Source organism: Corvus hawaiiensis, chromosome 4 (assembly GCF_020740725.1).
Source record: "Corvus hawaiiensis isolate bCorHaw1 chromosome 4, bCorHaw1.pri.cur, whole genome shotgun sequence".
In the NCBI taxonomy this organism is placed as follows: domain Eukaryota; kingdom Metazoa; phylum Chordata; class Aves; order Passeriformes; family Corvidae; genus Corvus; species Corvus hawaiiensis.
Genome location: NC_063216.1, coordinates 2,585,322 through 2,606,180, shown reverse-complemented (window position 1 = coordinate 2,606,180; position 20,859 = coordinate 2,585,322). Strand labels below are relative to the sequence as shown.

The 20,859-nt window shown below is 42.5% G+C and overlaps 1 protein-coding gene across 7 annotated transcripts in view; it reads right to left on the bottom strand.

Annotated features, from left to right (window-relative positions):
- The window catches only part of CALD1 (caldesmon 1), a 175,707-nt gene that overhangs the window by 82,890 nt on the left and 71,958 nt on the right, over positions 1 to 20,859 (bottom strand). For 5 of the 7 annotated variants that reach the window (XM_048301128.1, XM_048301129.1, XM_048301132.1 and 2 more), the window contains one exon: positions 1,811 to 1,922. In XM_048301128.1, the coding sequence (XP_048157085.1) occupies positions 1,811 to 1,881 (71 nt within the window). In that variant the 5' untranslated portion in view covers positions 1,882 to 1,922. Of the gene's footprint in view, positions 1 to 1,810; positions 1,923 to 2,313; positions 2,395 to 2,621; positions 3,102 to 20,859 lie in introns of those variants that run through there. The other 2 variants (XM_048301130.1, XM_048301131.1) reach the window with 2 other exon arrangements.

The window sequence follows — 20,859 nt, the reverse complement described above, 5'->3', positions numbered from 1 at the left end:
AGGCTTCCACCAAGCTACCCTCCTCCATGAAGGCACCACATTAAACCCCAACAAAGCACCCCAGACATGGCAAAACCACTTCCCATTAGCAGGGATGGGATACACCTGACACCCTGGATCTCCACTCCACTGATGGCAAGGGCAGAGCCCACTGCCCCCAACCCCTGTGGCTGTCCCTGCCTGCCCAAACCAGCCACACCACATGGCTGAAGCCCAGGTCACCCCACAGCCTCTGCCCACTCACAAGTGCCTGAAGGTCTTCAAAGAGAAGCCAAGTGGCATTTTTTCTGTAGAAAAATGCCTCCCAAACTACAATCCCCAACATCCTCCACAGACCACCCCGGCCTCTCTTCCCAACAAACCCTAAGGTCTCGGCCTTTCCTTAAGCAGCTTTGCTTAAAGCAGAAGTGCACTACAAGTACATAAACATCGTAGGCTGTACCACGCATTTATGGGCTCTGCAGTCCCTCCCATGCTGCCCAACACACACACACACTGCCCCAGGCCCAGGGGAAAACCTTCTGGGACAAGGGGGCAGCTTAGTGCCTCAGCACATTTGCTGCCCTGCCTTTTGGGGAGGTCACCAGCCCGGCGATGGCTGCGCTGCGCAAAGGGAGGCTCCTGCCTCGTTTCCCTTTGGCCACCACGCTCCACAGGAGTTTGTTTATCTGCTGGCAGCACTGCTGCTCTCCAGAGCTCAAGGGTTCAGCATACAGCCTGATGAGAGCTCACATCCCCAGCACTGCACGGCAGCCCTTCCTTTGGGAAGAAAGGCAGTTATTGCATCTCATCTTCAGGGATTCCCCCCCAAGTGTCATTGACTTCCATCAGACAATTGCTGACGTAGCAGAGCCTTATTAAAAAGCTCAAAGTGGGCGTACAAAACGTAATGCATTCTGCTGGCTTCCATTTAAAACTTCTCTGGAAACACCTTTTCTTTCACAGTATTCAGAATCCAAAACACCATGGTTTTGTCAGCTCATGGGAAATGAAAGAAACGAAAATGAACTCCCTATTCAGAATGAAATACAAAAATGAGAACAAAATGTGCTTAAAGCTAGCTTTTATTTTTTTAAATCAGTACAGTGTTAATGAATTAAATCAAATCTTTTTATCACTGAAGACATTACAAAAGTAAATGGAGCCTTTCTCCCTACTTACAGCAGTGTAAACTGCAAAATTTCATTAAAGTGAACAGAACTGTACAGGTGTAAAATGGGTTTAGTTAATGAAATGTCATTCCCAGAATTTTCATGGTATTTCTTTCATAAATTGACATCATCATACCCACATCAAAATCTGCTCTCTTTTCACCAAAGTAAGCTTGTAACAACTGATAGCAACTGCTGCCCTTGTTGCCCACATAAAGTGGTTGTAAATGAATAAAAAGGCACAGGCAGCACAAACACAACAGCAACTGCACACGTGCTATACCAGGTGTATTCCAGATTTCAATTCATCTCTTATAACTTTATCTTCAATATTTATCATATCTGACAAACACAATCCCTTCTGCACAGCACTCAGCATCTGAGGATGAGCTTTCCTATCAATGATTTCACATGGCCATACTCCACCTTTGATGTTTACACTTATCCACGCAGCAAAATAACTAGAAGCCAGACATTTAGAGCAGTCTAAGGGAATTAGACAATAGACACCCCTCATCTCTCCCACAACATCAGCTAAAGCCATTTTATGGCACATATCGTTAGCACAAGGACTCTTTGGAACTTAAGGCAGAAATTCTCACAGCCACTGCTAATCAAAGGCAAGCCACCAGCACCATTTTCCACATGCAGTAACTCACCTCTCTGCTTCCAGGCGCATTTCCTCACGCTTTTGCCTCCTGAGTTCTCTGCGGCGTTCAAAGTCATCCATGGTGGGTGTTTAAGCGTTCCAAGCTCTGGGAAGGTCCAAATCTAAAAGGGAGATGATCACTTAGATGAGAGTGAAAACGCAAGGGATGCATTTAACCAGCTGAGTCCCTTTAGTTTTGTTTTGCTGTCTTAACTTCGCTGTAACTATTTTCTTTTTCCATCAAAAAACTCAACTTCCTCAGTATTGTTGAGATAAACAAGATTAATGAAACGTCTTGTAGGATAAACATAGCCCATGCGTTTAGTTTCCTAGTTAAAATTAAATCAACATGCTTTAAGTAAGGACTGTATACATCTGCTAGCCGCAGACCAGTTATTTGTAACGTCACAGGTCTTTTCCACTAACAAAAGCAACAATTCAGCAGGATTTTTAACTTCAAGCTTCCAATTTTTCACCGCAAGCAGTAAAAGCACTGCACAAGAGAGTTCTTACTTTCCTTAGTTGTACAGATAATTAAAAGTTCTGCAAAGGTTACTCCCCGTCTGTCTGTTCCCACCCTGCTTCAGAAATGCAAAAAAAAAAAAAAAGAAAGTGAAGAGAAAATGAGAAAAGAAAGAAAAGGAAGAGAAAAGGAAAAGAGAAAAGGGAGGGGAGAAAACGAAAAGAGAAACAAGAAAAGTAAGCCACTGCTTTTAAATACCACCCAGGGGAAGTCAAACTATGTACAAATCCTGCTCAAAGAACGAAAAGTAGCAATATTTTTTTTGTAGTTTAATCCGCGCGTTTTCCCCGTGCCCTACCTTCTTCTTTATGATTTAGTCCATGAAGTATTTTCCCCTTTACAGTTCTTCATATACAAAGCCTTTCCAGCCTCGGTTTATATCCCATCAAGCCGACTATTACAGAATTCCCCTGCAGCCCCCAAACCAAAAATGACTACCAGAAAAGGGAAAGCTGCTCTCTTTTTGTCCCTGCTTTGTTTACAGAGCTGTCAGTGGTTAGTTAAACTCTGCCTGGAATCTGGCATTTAAGGCCTGCTCTAAGATTGCTTCCTGTGCAGGGCTGGAGGCCTCAGCTTCCTCTGCAATCCTAGCCCCGGCGCTGCACTCCGAGGACTTCCACCCCCCACGTCCCCCCCAAAACCATGTTTCCCAGCCCGTCACTCCGCAGAGAAAGCCACCGTGCAGATGCTGGCTAAAACCTCCAAAGGTGGCTCGGGAGCTGCTGGCAGCTGAAGGGAAACAAAGCCAAGGTGCATTTGTAGGTTATTTGGAGCGCTCTGTGTGCAGATGGAGATCCGTCTTGCGGCTTTATATTCCTGCCCGCCGGTGCAACAGCCAAGTGCCCTCCCTATAAAATCACTGGCACCAGCAAAGCCTTGCACGACTTCAGGGAATTCGTGCCTTTTTCTGCCCCCTTTTTTGGATTAAAACACTGCTGAGGGCAGGGGTTTTGTGAAGGTTATTTTATTAGTTTACTTTCCCTGGGGGTATTTTTCTTTCTGATTTGTTCCCAGATTGGGGGATTTTAAATTTAAATCCCAGATGATGTGATTTTCCTTGCATTTGTCTGGGGTTGTTTTGTGGAGATTCAAAGGAAGTGTTAATTTTGTGAATCTGATAGAGACAACACTACCATTGCTGCTGCTTGCCTTTTTTTTTTTTTTTTTTTAATTCACAGTTAGACCACATATCTAAAAAGCAAGTTGCAACAAGACTTTTTGCCAATCTTGTGTTTACTCCTAGCACCGGGTACCCCTTGAAGAACCCAGAACAGCAAATCTTCTGTTCTCTCCCAAGAAGTGTTTCCATCTCAGCTCACATGTGCAGCTAAATCAGGCCCCAGTTGCTTTGCTGGAGGACCTGCGAGTTGCAGGGCTGACATGGTTCCTCCCGGCTGGGAGACAAGGATCAAAGGAGGAATGGGACACTACAGAGCAAGTTCAAAGCAGCATGCTGGTTTTCAGTGCAGATAACAGTGTCCTCAGGAACTAAGACTATACCAGGCAGCAGCATTTAGTCTGTGGAGTCATCATCAGGGATTTAAAACAAAGAGCTGGCTGTTAGGATGACAACTCACATGCTAGAAACGAGAATACCAACCCCAAAGCAGACATGCTTTGATACCTGGTTTATTTGCACCTTCATCACCTCCTACCCAGTCCCTCTCTCCACCTCTCATGGCACACTCTTTCCTTCTGGGCTGCTCTGTGCATCATTATCCCCATCCCCTCTCCAAATGTCCCAGCCCATCCTCCACCCCCCTCTTTTCTACATGGTCCTCAGCACCACCTCTCATCTCCAAAAGCTCAAGCTCTTCCTCGTGAGGAAGTCCAAGGAGGGTAATAACAACAACCCAGAACTGTTTCTGTTCTTCCTCCCCTTTTTTCCTTCCCAGGAGCACTGGGGAGATTACCCAGCAGTGATAAGGAGCTCCCTGATGCAGCAACTTTTCCCCATCCTCGGGGTGCTTTTTTGTCGTGCAGTGAAGATCAGATGGATGGAGATCTTGAGAGGATACCAAGGGTTTAGTACAGTGTAGTGTCTCCTCTCAAAGGACTGAGGCACAGCCACTGCAGGACATTCAGAAGGCTTGCAATCCAAATCTCCCTTTCAAAAATGAGGAAGCCACTTGGGAAATGGAGATCAGGTCAACAGTTTGACCTTTAGCTACCAAAACCATATTAGTGCAAGAAAATGAGTCATCAGCCTGAAGGTTCACTTGAAGAAGTCAACTATTCAGTGCTGTTCACTGTCTCCCCAAAAATGACAAGCTATCTTTCAGCCTCTGAGAACCACCAGACAATAACATCAATCTGTCTAAAAATTCTTCCCATTTCCACAAAAATATGTAATATATATAATATAATGCACACTTTTTTATACATAGTATAAAACCTAAGATTCTCAGAAGACTGAAGAATTGATTTATTGAGGTAGGTACCAATTATTTGAAGCGTTTTCTACAAACCTTTTTTGGGAGCATGCACATTTTAATGCTTTTTTTTTTTTAATGAAAATTGTTCATGAATGAAAACATGCTGGGACAAAATGTAACACTTCACCCAGCTCCCATCCAGGGCCTGCCTTCAGAGCCAATTGTGAAAATGTATCTGTGTGTGACCTTCCAAGGTGTGCAAAGACATTTTATTTTTTCACTCTTTGTATATTTTTTCTCCTGTAACACTTATTTTTAGTAAGTTGTCAGACCAAAAAAGTTTCATTTTTCTGAAAAGACAAAAACCACCCCAAGAAAACCATTTCAAAAGCAATGTTGCATTCAACCTCAAAAAGACAAATTCCCTAGTTTTATTTTAAATATAAAAATTTGTGGTTCCAAATTACAACAGAAAATATTTTGATATCTCAATTTATTTTTTTTTCCATATTATTTCCAGGTATGTTTTTCATCTAATTCCACTAGGAGACACCAATAAATTTTAAAGAAGCATAATATATTTATTTATCAAATAGATGCAGATGTCTGAAACTATTTGACCAGTTCTATTCCCCTGGCATCCACACATATTTGCAAATTACTGGAACATGGGCTACCCTTACAGTGGGAAAAGGTCCACCACTTATCATTTTGTTGTTTCTACCGCAAAACAAAATCTTCAGCATCTTTTTCAGCTTTTACACCACTGAAACAATCTGAAGTAAACTTTGGGGGGTTTTCCACCACCAGGTGCAAAAGATGGACCTGTGGAAGAATTTACCTACATTGCTGCATTGCTTGAATCAGAATCACAGCAAAGTGTGTGCTCTGAAAATATCATTTACCCACAAAAAAATCCTCATTTCTAAAGCAGTACCAGTCTCTCCGTCTCTGCACTTCACATAGTGCCTTTGATCTTCAGCTGACTATAGTTTATTGCTAAAATTATCTTGCTAAAAAGTACTTTCTTCAAGGACAGCCACATTTAATCCCTCCCAGAACAAAGCACACACTTGTAAATCCCGCTCCCCTTCTTGTCTCATCCCATGAGAAACTGAAAATTTAGTCGTCTTTCTTCAAGCTTTCATCAAGGTAGAAAATCAGAGGAAGGCGCACAGTAATTGCAAATACGTGACAAAATATTTTAATAGTACTTGGTGGGAATAGGCTTTTTGAAAGCAAACAATAAATTGGCTGAGTAGAAATACACATGCAACCATATAACTGTGTAACCCAGTATGGAGAGCAAAATAACCTCCTGCTCTGGCTCAGATTTAAAACTGTCCTCACCCTATTCCCAGCGCTGGTTTCAGAGACAGCTCAGCATCCAGGCGATCTTAAAAACAGATGAGCCAGTCTGGCAACAAGCAAAAACGCAAACTACTCTTCAGGTCTTTAAACAGAAAGGTCTTTCAAGACCTCCCAATCACCTTTCCATTACACTGCATGAGCTCCCAGACTGCGATGTTTAGGCTGAGCTTCTGCACCAGCTTCAAACAAGCTGAGCCAGGAAGCTTCAAACCAAAGCATATTGCCTAATACAACACAGTCTTGCATGAGCCCCTGTGCTGGCCATGCCTGGTGGCTGCATTGCACAAGCACATTCCATCTTACTTCCCTCTTGGCACAATGAAAGAATTGCCAATTTCCTCGTTCACCTGAAAAGGGAAGCAAGGGGGTTTGGCCTTAGGTTTCTTTGTGACAAGAGAAATCTCCCGCTAAATTTCCTATCGTACCTAAAGACCTCTGCACGCTGTGCCCCACGTGTGTCCCTTTCCTTTCTGAGCCCAACGAGCCTCTCACACTGGTGAATAAAGTGGGGTACCAGCACAGGCCCATCCTGCTCTGTGGCAGAATCCCAGCTCTGCAGGAGCTGAGAGAAATTTCAGGACCCTTCCAAGTCCAGCTACACAGAGGTTTCCCAGGTGCTTGCAACTAAACATTTGATTGTCCTCTGACCTGTCCTCACTGCAGGATCAGGTGGTGACAGATGACCCAAGTTATTGCTCTGTCATTGCCCTCTTTTTTTTTTTCCTTAATACTACCACCAAAACCATCAAATTTCTCATTAAATTTTGACTTAAACCGAGACTGCACGCAGCTTTGTCACTTGTACCACATTAATCCAAGTATCCCATTTTCCCATTTTTGTCCACCTCAGGTGTTCAAAGTCCTGGTGTCTAAGGGTGGACCTTTCAAACATCAGCAAAGGACTTGTCAGTCAGAAGCATAAAGGATATTTTACTTCAGCTGGCTAAAAGCCATGACATCTACTGTATCCCTAAGACTGCCATTGCCCTTTCTTTCTACCCCCTCCACCTCAAAAGTGAAAACAGAATGCCTTCATTGCCCCTTTTGAAGCTAAAAGCAACTCAGCAAGCAACACTCATTGTCTAAATGCGACTTGTTTAATCTGGCACCCGTGAAACACAGGTATGACAAGCATTCCACTGCAATATCTGGGAGAATTAAAGTTCCTTAATCTATCTTCTGTCAAAACAAATAAATGTGTTTTTTATTAAAATCTGTCAGAAAACATTTGGAAATTATTTTCATTGCTCCCCTATTAATTCTGCTTTAGAAGCATTCAGTGCCACTCGCGTCTTTTAGAAACAGGCACGACTTCATTGAAATCACGAGGTGGAGTTCAAAGGATTGATCTGTCCTTTGTCACACCTCATGCATGGCTTTCTTCAGTCCAAGATGTTAGATATCACTGCAGTCATCCATTACCAACAGTAAGGCTCCATAAATTCATTTTCAACGTTCCTTTCATGCAAAAACCACATCTGCAATTGTTTCTGTAAACTTGGCCAAGTATTCATGTTGACTGCAGAAAATAAACTCTTGTACATATATACACACACACACATACATACACACAAACTGGTATCAAGCAGCTTTATTCCTTCCCAAACAGAACAGCTCATTTGGGACTTGAGGCAAAAAAGATCTACTAGGTCAACATGAACACAGTTTTATTCCAATGTAGCTGTGCCTTGTTTCATCTGACCATGCTTCTTAGGACTTCCAAGGAAAATCCATCAATGGCAAACCAACCTTAGAACAAGAAAATCAAACTTTGGTGTTTTCTCAAGGTCCCAGTTTCAGTTCTTCAAACATTTCACTTCCAGCTACGTGTATATTTCCAAACAACTAACTTTATGAGAAGAAGGCAGTGAATTACAAAGAATTCCAACAAGGAAATCAAAAACCCCATCTGCTAAAGTCTCAGCTTTTGATATAATGTACAATTTCCATCTCATCTTTCACAGGAGTTTAAAAAGCTCATGTACGTTGGTGGGGCATTTGCAAGCCTGACAAACATATTAGTGAACATCTCTGTGGCATCCTGAGCAAAAATATGCAGTGCTTATATAGAATAGAGATTCCCAGCTGGTGCTTTGTGGACTACTCATGGCCCACAGGATGATGCCATGGTCCAGGCCCTCAATTCCAGTAGGTGCAGAGCAGGTTTCACCCGCCCCGCCTCCAGCACAAGTTACCAAAGTGTACATGTTCTTGAAGGTGCCAGGCCCTGCGACAGCTGCTGCTGCTACAGAACCACATGAAAGTGCTGGCAGGGAGCTTTTTATAGGGCTTTGTTCCTGCCAGAGTTTACTCCTTGGGTCTGCAACTAAAAGATCCGTGGCTGGTCCATTTCTTGTTGCATGATCTAGCTCAGGACTGGGGCAGGAGCGCTGCAGAGCTGTGCAGTCCCAGAGGCACCAGCAAACATTAGCGCGGCTGCAGCAGCCAGAGCTCCCATCTCAGAGCCACTCGGGTGCAATGGAAAGTCCCCATTTATCTTTACTCCCTTAGGCAGGCTGGTTGAGGATATGCCATTTCCACTCCTCCTACTTCCTTCCTCGCCTTTCCTCTACTGCACGTTGACTTAAGGGCCAGGCAGAGCTTCTCTTGACATTTGGATTTGCATATACTGGCCCCACCCCTGAACTCTGTGACATTTGTCTATCATTTCCCATTAGCAGATGAAGGAAGAAACAAGACATAGCTGGAAGCTGCTGGCACAGCCACTGGTTCTCATGGTATAAGGATCGACCCTTGACTCTCCTCTTCAAGTGTCCTCTGAAGTATCTCAAATATGTTGTCCCCAAAGATCAGAAGATACTGAAATATTATTCGTATACAAACTAGTGTTGAAATCTTGGTCCTGTTGGAATCCCTGGCACACTTCCCAGAGACTTCAGTCAGGACTGGATTCCACCCTCACAGGCCAGATTCATCTAATACCCACTATGAAAGTTCGATGGGCTTACCCTGCAGGGCAGAAGCTGGTGTAATCTCAGATTTTGACAATATAGGCTACTTCATCCTCTTGTACCATTGTGCACACAATTGCAAAGGCAGAATTTCTTTTACTCCTGCAGTCCTTGCTTGTGGGAAATGAATTATTCTTACATGTACTATTATCACTGAGGAAACACTTAGACTTTGCTGTAGATACAAAGGGCAGTAAAAGCTGCATTGCCCTTTACCACTGTTTAATTGTAAGTGAGAATAACACAGGTAATGAGGATGAGGCCCCCATTTTGAAAGGCAAAACACAGAAATTGAAGGGATTTTATAGTCCACAAAACCATTTGTAAAAGTGCTTAATCCCAAAATGAGCTCTGACTTGTGTTCACTTTTTCCTGCAACCAAACACTGGGAAGCAGGCTCATGGGATATCATTCACCAGTGACCCTTTGCCTTTTATCTGCTTCTACCAGCAAACACCTTCATCTTCATGTTGCTAATCTAATCACAAGAATGCCCATATCCTGCACTCAGTCCTCCTGCACGCTTTGTCACACATCTGTGGCCTGACAGTTGAAACTTGTGGCAATGCCCCAGCTCTTGGCCAGCTTCGTCTCCCACAAGCTCCAAGAGCAGAAAAACAGCACCCAGGCCAACAACTTCCAGCCAGGAGCTCTTTGTTCTTAATAATAGGAAAGAACAGCTAGCTCAGATGACCAAGATATATTAAAGAGGAGAATGCACTTCTTGCCCTGTTAAATGACAATGCCAATTTCCCACTGATTTCTATCAGAAAAAAAAAAAAGAGAGAATGGAAAAGAGTATCGTACGGGCAGAAGCAGCTGCACAACTGTGGAAAAGCCAATCTTCACTTCTGGCCTACACAAACAAAACTGCTATCCTGTATCCCTTTAAAGGCATAGGGAGAAGGAAAACTTACTCGTTCTTGTCAATGCTGTCTCATGTGATCAAATCCCCTGGAGAGGGAGCCTCATGCTAGCTCAGCTGGCAGGAGCCATAGATGCGCTGCGTGCCCTGATCCTGCCACGGCTGCCTCCCCTCTGAGGAAATGTGCTGGGTGGAACGTGCCCCAGGACAGACACAGAGTGACACAAGCACGACCCAGGACCCCAGGCTGGAGCGAGGCGCAGTGGAGGTGCAGCTGGAGGCAGAAGTGCCTGCAGGAGCTGCTGACCATGCACCGAGTGCTAATCAGTGTGAGCTGCTACTCCCTTCTGGACGCGCAAAGCCGCAGTGCACCCCCGTGGGGAGATGCCACCACAGAGGTGTGAAGCAGAACAAGCCATTGGAGCAGAAACCATGCTGGTTTCTGCCACCCAGGGATGCCCTCAGGAGTGGCACGGGACAGGACAGTCTGGTGTCCATCATGAGCAGTAGGGGCTCGTACTGGGAGCCGCAGCCACAGCTGGGGCAGTAGGCAGAGGGGTTGGGCCCGGAGTGGCGCAGGCATCAGCCAGGGAAGGTGGTGCTGTGTCCAAGGGCAGGAGCATTTCTTCTGCACCACAGCTGGCAAGGGAGCCAGCAGTAGCGGTGCAGCTCGCCATATTTGCCTTTCCACTTGAAAGAAGGGATTTTCCCTGTCCAGGCAAGGAGCTGATCAGAAAATGAAGTGTCTGCCTCTCTGACTTCTGCTACTCTGCTCCCAGCCCTGCTCTTGTCCCACCCTTGCACAATCTGTTGACCTTCATGCCCACATGCAATACCTCACCAATACATTTTCTGAATCTATTTGTTTCCAAGCAGGTTTTATGGATGTTTTAGCACTCTATTTACACACTCTCTCTGTATCTCTCAGGTCTTGAATTAAAAAGCTAAGGCCATGCCATTAAAAATAATGAAATGTTTGAGCAAATCTCAAGGTAAGGTTCCAACAGCAATATTCACTCAGCCAGGCTTCAAACTCCACGTTTTCTGGAACGCGTTTCAAAATACAAAATCATGATACATTAAGCGACACGGTCAGTCATAAAAAAGTAATAGAAAATAATATGAAGACACAATGCAGCCAGCTCACTGTGGCTTCCAGTTTTGTGTTTTCAACCCTTTTTCTTTTTGTGTTAAAACATGCAGCTCTAGGATCCAGCTCTGCCTGGTGCTGAACATCATAAACTCTAATGAGAGTTGAGGGGATCTCTGTTGCTTGCTCTATTGAGCCAACACCAAGCAGCAATACCAGGTTTTAGTCATCACTCCTGCATTTTTAAAGAAAAAAGAAATATGACCAAAAATAACGCAGCACACCTAAAGTTCTTTGGTGTGCTGATGTTACTAGTTTTGCCCAAAGAGACACTGAGTATTTTGAATCCAACCAGTTCCTTGGAAGAAAGGAATGATAAATTTTCAAGGTGTTGCCAGTTGCTCTTCAATTTTAACTCATCTTCCCTCCCAATACCTTTAAACTTACACAGAAAAAACACATGTCACCATGATAGATACATTGCAGCTGAAAGTCCAGTTATTCAATTGCAGAACATCATGGAAGTCTGTGGAATTCCACTTGGAATGGATCCAGCTCCAGAAATTTCTGCTGGGCTTTTCCAGCTCACACTTCCAGTCATCTTTAAAAATGAAACCCAGATTGTTTCCTGCCAAGTAGGTCTATCAATTCATCTCTAATAAGCAGCAATCCTGTGTCATTTTGGTTGCAAGTTGAAGCAGGAGGTCAGTCCTAGCTTTAAAGAGCTAAAACAGGGCAGCAAAAACACAGAGCCTTTCAACATGACCATTCCAACAGGGTATCACAAAACAGATGTATGTCCCTCAAGCTCTTTGCCATATTTGAAGCCTACATCATACTCCCCCCACTTTAGGCTGAGCTTGGCTGAAAACAAGGAAATACTAACGCAACGATGTCACCAAACCAGAAGACCCAACAACAGCAAGGCTTTGGCCTGGCTCAGAGTCAATTAAACAAGACAGGTGAGACCTGACAGTATCTTGTGTGCACACAGACATACATAAATGCTTTGTCTTAATGTGACAAAAGAAAGTTACACTTTAGCACTACGTAAAGCAAATAAATTTTAAAATTGTTTAATTCATTTAGGAACAGTGCCTCAGGTATCTGTGTGGTCCAGAGGAAAAAAAATGTAATATTCCATAAAAAAATAAGTGGGGAAAAAACCCCATCTCTGTAGTGAATGTTACCTACTACCATTCCCTAAATAATCCTCCATAGGGATCCAAAACCCCTATGGGCTCTCCTCCAGCCTCCCTTGTTGCCATGTAATTCACCCAGCTCAGACAGACACGGAGCACACATGACTGGTCACAGTATAGGTTCTGGGCCCCAAAGGCACATGAAGCCCCTTTTTCACAGCCACAGGGTGCAGTTGGATGTGTACAGGGAAGAATCAAACCAAAATCCCAGATGATAATGCTTGCAAACTTGGAGGATTCTTACAATCCATATCCCAGATTAAAAAAAAAAACAACAAAAAAACCCCCACAAAACAACAGCAACAAAAAAAAAAAAAAAAAAAAACAAAAAACCACCAACCAAAAAAAACCCCCACCAGAAACCAACCTGAAAAGAGCTTGCATCCTTAAGGAGAACAAAGAAAATAAAAGCCATATCTGAAAACTGTAAATAAACAGGACTAAACTAGCCAGATTTTTCAATGCTTACCTGAACCAAATAAATCTCTAAAACTTGTAAATACTGACAAGTGTCACTTCAGATCCTGTTGAAGGATTCCCTAAACATAAAAGACAGGTTGGTCTGTTGTTAAAGCTTTTCTCCTTTGCTTTTCCACTGCTGAAAGTAATTGAAAACAGAAGACATGCATCTTGGTGCAGCCTAACTTTTCAGGAACAGAAAGTGTAAGTGTAATTATATACATCACACTGCACGTCAAGTTTGCTCTCAGTTGCACCCATCTACCTTCACACAAAGCCAATTAAAAACCAAAAGCACCAACACTTAAGAGTCGTATAAAATAGATTCAAAATATACTCTGGAGCACCTATTAGGTGATACCACTAGCAAGACACCCTTAATAAAATCCACATGAAGATGGCACCAGTTTTCTTAGCTGAGGAGTGCTGGAGAAGACACACATTCATCATGTACCAACTCACAATGTTACATCAAACAAAATAGTGTCACAAACAACAAAAGAACTCTCTGCCCAAAGCACAGTGTTGTATAGAGAATACACGTGATTTCAAAGTCCGAAGGATGCGCACATAGTTCAAAGAGGGCACACACAGGGAACAGATCTGAATTTTTACTATCTTTGCTACTGCTTTAAGTCCATATTACTTGGGTATTTATATTAAAAAGGAGACAGAAATATCTTTGGAGATGACTAAGCAGTTTCTTGATTTGTATTAAGTACCAAAAAGCAGCCTTGCCAATTTATCCATATTTAAGTTTCTACAACTTAATATAAACTCACTTCCAAGAACTACATAGGTCTTCTTAAAGTATGTGCAGCAAGCAGTCAATGCTGTGCCAGCTGGCAGATTAAACAAGCCATTAAATAGGCTCCTACTGAATTTAAAGGATTGTTTTTCATCTTTTCCCTCTCTTCTCCTCTACATCCAGATGTATTATTTAGGGAATATTTTCCAGTACCAGTAGAAAAAGTAAAAGAAATGCCCTTGGCACTTAATGAGTTTTTCCTCCAATGTGGTCTCCTGCTGCACTTGGAATTTATTCCGTTACTGTATGGCTTGCAGTGGTCCCAAAATACCTCAGACTATGTGAAAAGATGGGGAAAATGTGTTTGAGGTAGGTATGATTCTTAATTAAAAAGTAGGGACGGACTGGGGTGACAGATCCTAGTGGATGACTTCACTCAGACCATCACTATCCCAGTGTGCCATCCCACCAACCACATCCTGCACCCCTTGTGCAGGAGAACAGCACCGTTCCCTACCCCTTAGAGCTGGGACAGGCAGAGTCCACCAGGATTAAGGACAAGGCCACCACCAGCCTGGAGCAGGCTGGCAGAGTAGCTCATTTCTCTGCCGTCCCTGCAGGACTTCAGTGATGAGAATTAAAAAACAACTGTGGTAAAGCCCTAGGCCTCCATAGAACAGAGACCTTCAGCATTTCATTTTTCCTTCAGAGGTTCGATCTTAAAGTTGTCTGAACTTCATGATCTAGCAGTATTCAGAGGATCAATAAGTCTAGAATAAACACTAGCTAAATACTAAACCAGCCCTGGTGTCATCTACCAAAAACAAACAAAAAAAAAAGCTAAATAACAGTATTTCAGATAAAAATGCCCCCATAACAGGTTTCCAGATAAAACCTCCCAAAAGATCCAAGCTGTACCTACTCCCTGTGGCCATTTCAGGCTGACTGGAACTACAGGCAACTGAAGGAGTAGCAGTGGCTTCTGAAATGCCTGGAGAATCATTTTACAAAAATTGGAATTTTTAGGCCTCCCTCAGTATTTAAATTCCTGGGTAGTAAAAAAGAGTTCGGTCGCGTAAACCTGCTACTGAACAAGAAAATGAAGAAGGCCTTAAAACCAAGTATAGGCACACAGCCAGAGGCTGAGATAGCCAGCACTGGAACTTGCCCATGACTTGGAGCATCTCCCTTCCAAGGGGCAAGAAGCCCCTTCAGGCTCTTGCTCAAGCCCGGCCCCACAAGGAGAGTGGACCCCTTGCATCCAGGCAGACCCAGAGAACATCTTGGCCCATGCAGTGACTTCAGAATTCGGCTCAAGCAGGGTGTGATTTGCCAGAATTGTTCTGGGGGGTCACAAACATTCCCTGCTCCCTTCTTAAGGGGTAGTTTAGTTCTTAATTGTAAAAGCTGAAGTGTAAAAACCTGTGTTTTGCATGTATTCTTTGCTTCTAATCCCCAATATCCGTAAGGGGACTCCCTTACTTGGCGAGCAGTTGGGATTCATTAGACCTTTTATGATGATTCTTTCTGTTGTGCAGATATATGATGAATCTCAGATGTTTAAATAGCATATAACAGTGCTCCATTGACCTTGCTGAGTACAGTTGGAGGGGAAAAAAAGGTAATTTTCCTCAAAGAAATGTTAAAAATGTGTCTCCACTATAGCACAGATGCAGAGGATAAAGAAACTCCAGAGGGATTAAAATATTTTAGATTAATTTGGAAGAAGGCCACATTGTGTAAAGCCTGGTTAGTTTGGGCCTTTCCAATTCCACGCCGTATAAACAAACCCATTTAAACTGCATTTGTTAGAAGGAATGTTTTAGAAAAAAAAAAAATCCCCCAAAGCAGTTGTAACTCAAATGACCTCCAGTTCTGGATTCTCTTCTTACTGCCTAAAGAGCAAACATATGTACAATATATTCTAGCCAGAGCTTGTGCAGTTGCTGCATGATTCATACTGCTTGAAAATTAAATCATTTAACTAAAGGGATTCTGGCTCCCTCAAGCAAGGTTTTAAAACTGAAGCAAGGTTGGTTTTGGAGCTGCCTTCCATACTTTGAACAAGAGCATTGCTTATAGATTTTTTGCTTTGGGCTGGGTGGAAGAAATTAAAAGATGAAAGTAAGTTGAAAGCAAGAGATGGAAAGAAAGAGAAAAAGGGAGGACAGAAAAGAATCTGCAAGATCAATACAACTATATAAGAATGAACCTAATGTTCAGTGTGTCACTGACTGGCAGAAGCAAGTCCTTAAATGTTTACTTACTTTCAAGGTCAAATTTTGCCAATTTTACTCCAACAGAATAGAGTTTTTGCTTGTAGAGTCTTCCAAAGAGACAAGTAAGAGAGTGATTCTAAATAACTATTCTAAATATGGTTATTTGGAATCACAAGTAAAGATTTGACCCTTACAAATGAATCAAGTTGAGACACAAATGAACATGAGGGTAACTGGACCAGCCAGAGGGGGAACAAAGTGAAACACACACAGTTGAGTCATTTTGCATGATTAGCACCTGCAAAACAGTGGGCATTTAAAATAAAGGGATTTTCCTCATCATCAACCGTAAATCCCAGAGTAACTCAACCTTAGGAATAACCTATCTGCCATGTGGCTAAAGAGGCTTCTCCAGAAGTCCCAGGCCTCCTTGTGTTGTTGAAATGGTACCCAAGTACTTGACTGTAACTCGGTCACTGCACAAACCCCTCATCCCAGGGGATGGCAGGTAGCTGGCACCTCCGAGTACAAAATGCTGTCTGTCCTCTCCCAAATACCCAAAAGAGCCAGTATCACTTCACCACTGAATGTCAGCACCTTGGAGAGGAATATGGCAACTTGATCGAAGTTCAGAACAATACAACTCAATAGTTTAGAACTCAAAATGAGGGGAAAAAGTTGTTCTCATTAAAAGGAATGTATTTTCAGATAACAAAAAGATTAATTTAAATTCTGGGATTTGAGGGCTAGCATCCCTTCTCTTATTGAGGTTATTATGAGATATCCTGAATATGAGATTGCAAGAGGCTATGATGGTTCTGACCATAAAACTCAAGTGGGATGACGGCTTCTGCAGCTATCAAAGATTTGATAGCACATAATTTTCTGGCTACAACACTACCAGTGTAAATTCTCCATGTCATTTTTTCTCTTGATTGCTTCTTCACATTTGTGATTAACACATTCTCCAGCATCTCACACATATTTTCACTTTGACTGCATCTGTAGCCAGCCCTGTGCTCCCATAGTCAGTCTGCTGGCATAGATGGAAGGGATACATTAAGCTCTCCTTGGAGATACTCCAGGTTTGCAGGGATAGAACCATAAGGAGAAAGCTGGCTTCTACATCAACAAAAAAATCAATACAGAATGTGGAACTCCTTGTGGTTGGGTTTCATTCTTGAAATGTCATGTATGGACCTTTGTTTGTTGACATACCACGCTGCACATTCATGAAAACAAGATGTTCCCTTGTCACTTGGACTATCATGGTAAGACATTTTAAATAAATACTTCACATAATTTCAGAAACAGATGTTAGACAGTAAAATTGGATGTTTGCTATAGAAATGGCCAAGTCCCATTCAGCAGTGCTTGGAATTTTCTATTTTGTGCTTCATATTATCAGCAGCAATGCATGAAAACTCAACAGCTATTACAACCTCAACTTTTCTTTTGAAACATATTTATCTTTAAAATTTACGAGTAGAAGTGAGTATTTTTCAACACACTTAACTCCGCCTTTTCACTCACATGCCTGCTACAATTCCACATCCATGTATTTTATATTTTCTGCCTCTTCAGTGGGTTTGTTTGCTCTACCATCTCTCACAGTGGCTAAGAAAGTCTAAAAGGGACTCAGCCTCAATTTTGCTTCTCTTAGCAGTTCTATCCTCAGTGTTGCTCCTCATAGTACTCCTAGTTAAGTATTTGTGTACTTATAACTCCATATTGCCCCTTCCCTGATTGATTCAAATGGAGTATGTCTGGTACCTGTAGTAATACATTTTGAAAACTTACCAGTTCTCAGTCCAGTGGCAGCAGTAAGATTAATTCAATTTCTTAATAAATCCCATTGTTTCAGTTTGTTTATGTGCTACAGCCAACTTTATGTTGCCTGAGGTAGCCAGGGTTAGTGTGGTGTTAAGGTCAGAGATACACAGTAGGGCCACAGATGTACAGTGATATCTCAGAGCTGATTGTTACTTTTTTAGAGGCTATGTAGACATTTTATGGAATAAAATGCCCTGAAAAATTCTGGTAAGAAAAAAAAAAAAAAAAAAGGTGAGAACAATTAATAAAAAAAACTACTTAAATTAAATTTTACATTGGGATTTGTACACTTTTCTCGGGTCTTGCTGTTCAGGATTTTCTTCGTACTTGCAAGGAAAACTGCACTTAGAATACCCTCACTTTTAACACAAGGCAAAAACATGACAGAGATTTGTCTCTCAGTGATAAAACTAGCAAAAATAGAACACTTACGATAACCCTGTCTTTGAAAAACATCACTCAAAAGCCCCCCGAGCTCCACGAGCATGTTGCAGACTGCACATGTCACATAACTACAGACTATATTTTTGCCTGAGGCTCTCCCATTTAACAAAGGGAAACACTGCTTTCAACAAAAGATGCTATTCTAGTTATGTGCCCTTTTACCCTGTCAGAGAAACAGCTGGTATCATAAAGTCACAGCTAATTTGTATCATGTCTGCACTAACAGTCAGATTTAGTTTGTATCAAACTTTCAAAGTTGGATTTAATACCAGTTGATGGATGACAGCTTTTCTTGCCTCCCCCCTTCTCAAAACATATTTACACATTGCCTCCCACATTAAAAAGCCCTCCCCATATTCAAAATACAAATGGAGTCTTTTACATGTTCACATAACCAAAATACATGTTAAATATAAATGTTTAAAACTAGCAAATTGAAAAAATCCTAAAGAAGGGTGAGGTGAATATTATACCAGCAGTTCTGAGGTTCAGTGACAAATAAATTGTGCTTTAAGACAGACATGTGGACACCAAGTGTAATGGAAAAGAATTTTCTACAACAAAGAGCAGAAAAAAGCCCTGCCTCAGGTATTCTCTTGCAGTTTGGGGTATCTGTTCTCCTAAAAAAATTCCCAGTCTGCCTGCAGAGACTGTAAGGGCTTTTTCAAGGTCAGCACTCAACAATTTAGGGAAGACCAATTTAGTGGGGGTTTTTTTAGGGGACCTGTTTCTCATTTAAGCTATTAAATGTCATCTATTTCCATTTTAAGACCCCTGTAGCAGAATGCCTTAACTGCATAAAGGGACCCCAGTGAAAGTGAGAGTCAGGCCAAAGACTTCACAGGTCCAAACCCACAGAGCTCACGTGAGAAAAAGTTGCAAAAATCAGGCTCTTGTTGGAAAACAGGCATGGGGAAACTTCCAGAGGGTAGGAGTTCAAGCTCAGTTCCTATCAACATCCAACAGTTCTGGTGTGCTTCTGAGGCAACCTCACCACAACACCTGAGTATACAACATGAGCTGCAGACAAGATACTCTTAGGAGATTTCAAAAGTCTCACTTCAACATTATATAGAAGTATTTGGCTCTTTCATTCCGTGATCTGAAAGCATCGTCAAAATGCAGGCAAGGAAAATCTTTGTGATGCTGCGCAGTATAATTATTATCAGGGGTCTGAGTAATTGGCCCCATACATCACAAAGAGATTGATCTGCTCTGATTGATCACACCAGGGGAACAATGGCCCTGGGAGGTTCAAAGCAGCAGTATCAGAAAAGCAGTTTGAAAGTGACAGGAGAGCTTATTGTGATGGAGCTGAGAACGGGCAGCTGTCAATGACGACTGAAGAACCCCAGCTCCCAGCCTATCTTTCCCTCAGCACATGCATTTCCTGACTTAGAAGGGTAGCCCTGCACAGAGGACAAAGACACAGCTTCTGCTGTGCCCAGGCTGTGCTTGGCACTGCTCTCTGATGGACTCCCTGCCGCTGGACAGACCAAAAGCACAGCATGTTCCTGCCACATCCTCTCCAGCGAGCTCTATCTGCTCCCTACCTACTGGGAAGATGCAAATAATCATCTCCACACCCTTCACTCCGAGCACAGCAGTAATTCTGCCCTTACATATGATCTTTCTGCTTGCTCAGAATTTTTATAATAATTTTTTTTTTTCAAATGTTCTTAAACCTCTATCTGACAAGGCATGGTTTATCAGAAGCAGATTTCTCTTCAGCTACTCAGTGTGTCCATTTTACTATTCCTAAGTACTGTAATTTCTGGAAAATAAAAAAATATTCTTCATCCAAAACTTGGAATGAGTCACAAGAGGTTTACTTGTTTGGGTTCACCATTAAATGAAGAAAAACTGCCTGTATCTAAATGATGCTCTGGCTTCGTTTACAAAAGTTGTAACACCTCTTCAGCAACCCAGGGTAACACAAAATCCACCAGGTTCTCATCTCTCACAAAAGAGCTTTTCCCAAAAAGTGGCCCATCTGTACTCAGAGGTCACCTGAGGTCCCAGAAGTCACAGGGAAACTCAGGCAAGATTGAGTTCTGCCCCTCCTTTTCCAAGTAGGGGAGAGGATGGATAAGAGAAGGAAGAGCATATGTTCATCTCACTTTACCTCATCACAGTAGAGCCATAGAAAATATCTTCAGAGACTCTACAGAAATGCTTTCAGGCTTGATTATTGGGGAGAAAAGCCAACCAAACCCATTCTTACACAATGTTTCCTAATGGCAAACATCTTTCAACAGAACAAGCATTTCCAAGGGAAAATAAAAAGCAATCATCACTAGCCAGTGACTTTGAACCTTAACCTTTGAGGGTAGCACTTATTTTTGAAAGTAATTAATATAAGCATGTCAGATTGCCTTCCACAGTCAGGTTTGACTGTATTCAAGAACTAACAGAGGACTTACAGGACTGTCATGATAATACTGAACTGTTACTGCCTTTTATACTCAGATAAAGAGATGTGTCTCATTTCCAGGACAGAGATAATGCTGGTGTTTTTCCTCTCCAAATGAGTGTTTTGGTCCACACCACTTGATTTAATGATTTTCTAAAGGCAACTAATGGCCTTTTCCATGGTATTTTCATTCACATCCCCTAAAACCCATCCTCCTGTTCATCCAACTTTGCCATGTGAAAGGGGAGGTTAAAAATGGAAAATATGATCAGATTTTTCCTTTACTTCTTTGGGACACAATTCTTTTGTCGCCTTGACAAGTACTGGGCATGCAGCAGAGGGACTCCAGCACGAGAGAGGTGGCACTTACCCTGCATCCTACACTGGCAGAAGACGACTGAGTCCCTGGATTTTCAGATGCATTTAGTGAACCAAAATAAGGAACCAGCCCCAGTTCAGCCTCAGTTTTGAGGGGCTGAAGTGCCTTCTTTCAACACCACAGCCTGCGTGCTCAGACCTGTCTCCACATACAACTCCAGCAGCTG